Source organism: Miscanthus floridulus, chromosome 8 (genome assembly GCF_019320115.1).
Source record: "Miscanthus floridulus cultivar M001 chromosome 8, ASM1932011v1, whole genome shotgun sequence".
Lineage (NCBI taxonomy): Eukaryota > Viridiplantae > Streptophyta > Magnoliopsida > Poales > Poaceae > Miscanthus > Miscanthus floridulus.
In genome coordinates this window covers 189,000,247-189,006,984 of record NC_089587.1, presented here as the reverse complement: position 1 = coordinate 189,006,984, position 6,738 = coordinate 189,000,247, and the positions used below count along the sequence as shown (strand labels likewise).

General features: G+C 49.5%; 1 protein-coding gene and 1 pseudogene across 1 annotated transcript; both read right to left on the bottom strand.

Annotated features, from left to right (window-relative positions):
* Window positions 1–342: 342 nt before the first annotated feature.
* Window positions 343–1,817, bottom strand: LOC136470366 (protein CANDIDATE G-PROTEIN COUPLED RECEPTOR 7-like; annotated as a pseudogene).
* A 308-nt stretch (window positions 1,818–2,125) lies between these two features.
* Window positions 2,126–3,262, bottom strand: LOC136474336 (early nodulin-like protein 5). The gene is made up of 2 exons (XM_066471929.1): window positions 2,896–3,262; window positions 2,126–2,780 (listed from the first exon to the last, which is right to left on the bottom strand). The coding sequence occupies exons 1-2, from the start codon at window positions 3,122–3,124 to the stop codon at window positions 2,365–2,367; spliced, it is 645 nt and encodes a 214-aa protein (XP_066328026.1). The 5' UTR covers window positions 3,125–3,262; the 3' UTR covers window positions 2,126–2,364.
* Window positions 3,263–6,738: the final 3,476 nt, after the last annotated feature.

Here is a 6,738-nt window from a genome sequence, read left to right as displayed (position 1 = left end):
CAAATCAGTCTTGTGAACCAAATAAAGATGGTCCCCTTCGTGAGCAGTTTTTTCTATAAGCCTTCTTGAACAGGTTGACGAGGAGCTTTGCAATAATGACAAAGTGTCCCACAAACTTGCTAAAAGAACCAGCAAGACCCAAGAAGCTGTGGAGTGCTTTCACAGTGGAATTGTTGGGATGGTTCGGCATTTTCACTATTCCCTCTCGGGGACAAATGAACGAATTTTCTTATATGGACACAAAATAATCGTATCTAATCTATTTTTATATACTTTGAGACCTTACGCGAATTCAATCCTAGCTAAGTAACACGTACGGAGTACATCATACGTACAAAACTTTTAGGCAGGAGACGGCTCTGCACCCCATGAATCAGAGCTCAGAAAGCCCTATCGTCCGTCTCGAAGTGCCCACCGTCGACCTCCTCCTCCTCCTCGTCGCCGATGTACAAGTACGGGTTCTTCTCCACCGGCTTGAAGTTGTAGAAGACGAACACGTAGAAGGCGAAGCTGGCGCCCTCGACTGCGACGTCGACTCCCCACCGGTACCCAGTGCCGGTACCTGTAGTTGAGCAGCGCGAGGAACTCTGACACGATGATCCGGGTGAAGTAGAGGTAGCCGACGACGACCAGGTAGAAGCGCTTGAAGAGCGTGAGCTTCTTGAGGTTGCGCGCCGCCTTGCCGTCGGTCCTGGCGGCCTCGCGCAGGCCCCGGATGGACCAGAGGATGGGGAAGATGACGGCGCAGCAGCAGATGACGTCGATGAGCAGGAAGACCCGGGTCCACGTGATCCAGCCCCGCCGCGTCGGGCCCGTCTCGCCGATCACCACCAGCAACAGGTTCTCCATCACTTGCAGCGGGATCACGATCATCAGCAAGCTCTTTTCGCGGTCCTGCAACATCGAAAATGCCACTTTGGGATCGGATGCATCATCGCAAGCGGTGATCGACGATAGGATTCTATCTAGAAATTGATCTGACCTGGAGGTACGGTTTGAGGAAGGACCAGCCGGTGCCGATGAGGACGATGACGGTGAAGAGCAGGATGCCCTTGAAGAAGCCGAAGACGTAGAACGCGACGTCCCAGCCGTGCGATGAACCACGTGTCCTCGGCCGCGCAAGCCGACTTGAGCGCCTTGAACAGCAGCAGCGCGCCCATCACGGCGTGGATCCGCTCCGTCGTGGCGTGCTGCCGGACGCACGTCCACACCCACCCGGCCAGGAACGCCAGGTACACCGCCGCCACGCCCGCGTAGATGCCCGGCAGCGGCTGCAGCCCGACGGAGAGGTAGTCCCTGATCATCCCGCCGCCGGAGGCGTCGCGGCGCACGTTGTACATCTCGGTGCGCACGTCCATGGTGACCTCCACGCCGCCCTGGCAGTTGCTGAACACGAGGGCGTACGCGTCGGGGACGTCGATGGTCACGGTGGTGGTGACCCCGCCCGGCGGGACGTCGCTGAGCCAGAGCATCGGGAGCGCGTAGTCGCTCGTCAGCAAGCAGAACCCGCCGCCGCCTTCCGGATCGGCGGCGTAGTACTGTGACTGGTTGTTGATCCATGGGAACTGGGCACCGGCTATGAGCACGAATCCCAAGAGGCTGGAGTCAACGCTGGTGAGGCGTGACGACCCCGGACGGAGTTGCCACGTCGCGCGGCGTATGGTGACCGCGGCCCTGCCGCCGCTCGCGAAGCCGAACTCCTCGAACAAGATGATCGGCCTGGCGTCGGACACGATGGGCGTTATCTTGATGTCGGCGTGGGCAACCCGCACGAGGAGGGCGGCGGTGGCGACGGCGGTGGTGTACATGGAGTTTGCCCGCGAATGTAATTAAGTGCATATCGTCATGCAACAACGTAGCTTTAGATCGATCGTCGTGCATGCATCTCAGATTGTTCGTTAGAGAACAGGAACCATTGTGGCACGTGCATGGCGTTCGCTCGGGGAACAACGGCAATGGCCAATGGAGATGGACAAGAGGCTCATCGATGAGCATGGCGCGTTTTAGGGAGGGCCACGGAGCATGTTGTACACGTAATGAACCTTCAGCCATTCGGTATCCATATGTAAGGAATTAATGGAATTCTCTGATACTAAAATGTGGTCAGCAATTCAGCATCGTTCAGAAGTACAAGAAGATCGGGCAGAAGACAAGGAACCACATTACATATACAGGTACTATAAACAGCACATGATTACTCAGTAAAACAAATTGTCTGACACGACAATACCAGTACCAATACTTCATGAGTCATTAACCTAAAATAATATGGAAACCGAAAACTAGGCAAGGGATATAGTACCATTATCTAACAAGGGAGTACGTAGTAGCATGTGAGTTTGCACACATCATCAAGCAAACTGATCACTGGAGCATCAAGACGAGACTAACAACCGTAGCCATTGCCGCCGCGATGGCGACGCCGGCGGCAGCGGCGATCGCTGCGCCAACACCGGAGGAGGCGTTGGAGCACGAGCACCCCGACGGCCCGGGGCGCCCCCCGCCGCCGCCGCCGTGGCCCGGCTGTGTCGGAGCTCCAGGCGCCGAGGCCGCCGGGCCGGGCGCCGCGGCCAGGGCCGGGTGCACCATGACGCGCACGATGAGCCTCTGGCCTTCCTCGCAGTGCCCTGGCTCGCCGCTGATGAAGCAGAAGAAGCCGGGGCGGTCGAGGCGGAACTTGGTGGCGCCGTCGGCGAACGCGGCGAGCGGCTCGCTGGCGTTGCAGGCGTCGAAGGCTAGGCGGTCGACCACCAGCACGGAGTCGTTCGCGTACTTGAAATCTGCGAGAGGATCGGATCAACCATATACACGTAGTTATCATACTTGCATCGCATCAATGCATCATGAATCATGAATGGAGAAAGTGAAATGGTTCTTAGGCTACTAGCTACTCACAGAGGTGGTCGCCGACGTGGAAGCGGTTGTTCATGGCCCACCAGTCGTAGCTGGTGTTGGCGTCCGGGACGCGCCACCCGCGCGGCCCGCCCACGCGGAACTCCAGCCCCGCGGGCGGCGCGGCTGCTGCCTCCGCGGCGACGCCGCCGGGAGCAACGAGGAGGAAGAAGACGCCGGTGAGGATCATCAGCGCGGGGAGATCGCGGGAGCTTCCTGCGGCCACCGCCATGGATCTTGCTTGCACTTGCAGCAGCGGTGCACTCGCGCTGGGAGCGAGGTCGAGAAGGATCGAGCCTCTCAGCCTCTGGTTCGGGGCAGTGGCTTGGTGCTCTCGCGCGCTTGGTGTTGCGTGGGATGGAATGGATTGGAACTGCAGGTGCGGCCGCGTTTTAGAGGGCCGGGGCTTGCAGGCTCGCACGGTTGTATGACCTGCTCGTCGCCGGTTGTAGTTTGACTGCGCGCGCGCGCGCTCTGTGGATTGGTGGGGAGTGGGAGCGTGCGTGTGGCGAGGGGGAGCGCGGAGCCGAGGACGTGGGCAACGAGCCAGGGGCGGCGGCAGTTAACGCTCTTCATGGCACCATCGCTGGCTTGCCAACCTCGATGATCCACGCGCGCACTGCAATCGTGCAATGCATGGCGCCATGGCGGTGAGTGTGTCCTTCGAGCTGGAAAGGCCCGGAACGTACAAGGCGCGGATCGCGAGCAAGTGCATATTCACCAGGGAAAGAATAGTGGTCTGTCCATGGCAAAGTTATTTTTGCCCAGACTATCTCTAACAACGACACATAAAATACAAGACCCATTGGATATTTGGATAGCGCTATATATAAAGAGTTCAATACCTATTTTTTATATTCCCCATCAACAAAACTCAAAAGAGAACCATTTCTGTAAAATAAGTTTCTAGGAGAGAGGGCATTCATATTTAGGTTATGCCTCTCCTGTTATCAAAAATAGATTTTCCATATATGTACTCTGTTAGAGGCTAATATAGTACCATTGAAGACTCATTTTGGGTTTGGGCGCCCTTATGGACACTCTGTTGGAGGTAGTATAAGGGCATGTGCCCCCATGAGATTCTCTCTCTAGCTGCACACACATCCCAATATACATCTCACGATGATGCACATGAGAGCACATGCCCTTAAGGGCAAGTTTTCTGCGTTTGTCGGTCCATAGGGAGCTACAGGGTATCTAGCACTATATATTAAGTCATGTGTTCGTAAGTAATTATCTAACATCGAGAGAGCATAACATAACTTCTCCTAAATTTATACAGTAGTCTCCTAAATTTATACATGTCGCCGTGAATCAACAGGTGTCGATAGCTGCTTTATAAATAAGGATCGGACATTGTTCCCACTAAATTTCTTTTCCACATCTCACAACTTTGAGCGTCTAACAGTGCTTAGCATCGAATCCGAGATACGGCGAATGCATAGGGGGTCCTCCCAGGTGCAGTGATAGGTGAGCAATTTTTTAACTCTAGATAGTTTTTTTACGAATTATATAGTACAGCCACAGACATTCACACGCACGTATATTCAGTCATATAAACACAGGAACGCAATGGGAAGAAGACTGAGATGATATCACCTTGCTGTCAACAGACATGCCTCTATGAATATCGTAAAATAAATAGTAGTGCTATTAGCGACATGAAACATTGTTGGATGAAAAAAGATTCTAATATAGATTAAATGTTCTTTTTATTAATGTTTGACCGAGAAATAAAAAAACAAAAATTGATTTTTTTAAGTCGGCGCATATATTGACAATTGAAGATTATAGATGTGTAGAATTTGTTGAATGTATTCTATTTAATTACTTAAGTTTGGATAAAGAAAAGTTATGCTTGCCGCAATGGGAAGAAATGAAAACTCTACACTAACTCGGGCTACTGTAGCCGACTAATTTGTGACACTAACTTTTCCCCCGATGGGCCTTGTAGATAGTGTGTTTCGTGGGCCCAAATTACGTTTCCTAGGGCAACCAATTTAGCGAAGCAAGGTTACATGTCACTTCTGTGTTGTATCACCAAGGAAATCAGATCTGTGTGGTTCGCGCGCCCAAACTTAACGTTTCCACTCACAAAGGGCCATGGCCTCATGGATCTAATGGACTGGGCTAGGCAGATTTGGGCTTCATCAGAACATTAAAAAATATGTACCTTGTTTATTTGCCGTTCAACCTGGATCAGGAATATATATCGACTTTTGCTATTTATCTGTTGACAGATTTTTTTACTAAATTTCTCAGATTTCTATATGTTTAATTGTGCTTTAGAATTTATGCTACAATTGTCTATTGGGTCACATGTATAAAGAATCTGACAAATTTGATCACAAAAAATTTATCGGCGGAAAACTAGACACTCCCATATACTACCTCCGTTTTCGTTTTTGACCATACGTTTTTTTCTGCAAAAGATTTTTAGATACATCAAGTTTTCATATATATGATTCTTTATTTAACATACTTCATTAGTGTTATATACATTGAAGTATCTAAGATTTTTTTTGAAGAAAAAACAGATGGTCAAATTTGCTACAGTAAAAAAATTGCTGACAAGTAAACACAAACGGAGGGAAGTATATATATACACACACATACATACATATATATATATATATATATATATATATGCGTGATAATAATTGTGTAGATAATAACCATTTTTGTTAGATGCTCCTGGCGGCCCTACACAATTCGTTTCGAGCATTTAGTACGTATATAGTAACATTTATTTAATCACGAAGTTGTTCATGACCTACACTTACAGGGTCCCTTTCTAAGTCGCTATCGTTAATTGGCACCTAGAGTATTATCATTGTTATTCTTTGTTAACAAAATCTTCTCTGTACCCAAGACGGGGCACACGATCTGTGTCTGCTTCCGGATTCTAGCTTCTAATCAATTTTAAGCAAAACAAGATCTACGGATTCTTGGATGGAGACTACTCTACGAAATTCCTTTTTTTAATGCTTTCATACACTCCTAGCTGGAATCCCTTGTTTGTGCTGTTTCCCACTGCATTCCAACGTAAGTTGATCGGAATATTTGTTATTTGAATATAGGTCTCTGATATGCCTGATTAGGCTGCTAACAGTTTGCTATAGGTGTCAAGATTCGTTCATCCAGAAGGCTCTCGGAGATGTGTATATAGACCATTTTTCCAAATCGATATGAGCTCTGTTGACGAGAATTTTGCGTCTCTTCACTTCAGCAACCAGAATGTCAACCCTCGGAGCTCTACTCCTCCTCAGCTTCAGATTCCTCGAAAACGTCTTGTCCGCCGATTATGCTCTCGCGACGGAAAATATAACCGTATCTCGGCTGCCATGCATCAAAGGTCCTAGGAAAGAGCTTTACTGTTTACGTTTGTGTTCCATGGGGCCTGCCAATTGTTCAGGGCATACATGTTTCCAGAGCAGCTCGCTTTGCAGATGCCCCTGATTTGCTAAAGAAAAGGCGGTACTGTTTCTGATGATTCACTGATACAGTTTTCATAACGGCGCGTTTATGTATCCGGTGTTGGATTTGGAGGCGGCAGAGATAGATGCGAGCCTGCGTCGTCGTCCCTCTCGCCGTTTCCTGCATGGAATTTCGCTTGCAGTTGCAGCACGGACGACAAATCATTCGTAAACGCTTTCTCAGTGATAAGTAAGATCAGATGCTTCTAGCCTAGTACTCCTAGATAGCAAAGCTTATTAGGCCAGTCTCAATGGAGGTTTTATCTCCTAGTTTTAAACACGTCTATATTTTAGAAACAGTGCAGAAGAGTTTTATTTCCATGAAACTCTCTCTACTCCCATAAAACTTTTATCTTCTCTCTTCATCGAG

Excerpts from the sequence above, each read along its gene's own strand:
- LOC136474336 (XM_066471929.1), bottom strand. The coding sequence starts at position 3,124 with ATGGCGGTGGCCGCAGGAAGCTCCCGCGATCTCCCCGCGCTGATGATC. Across the intron at positions 2,781-2,895 it reads CCACGTCGGCGACCACCTCT|ATTTCAAGTACGCGAACGAC; the intron begins GTGAGTAGCTAG and ends ATCCTCTCGCAG.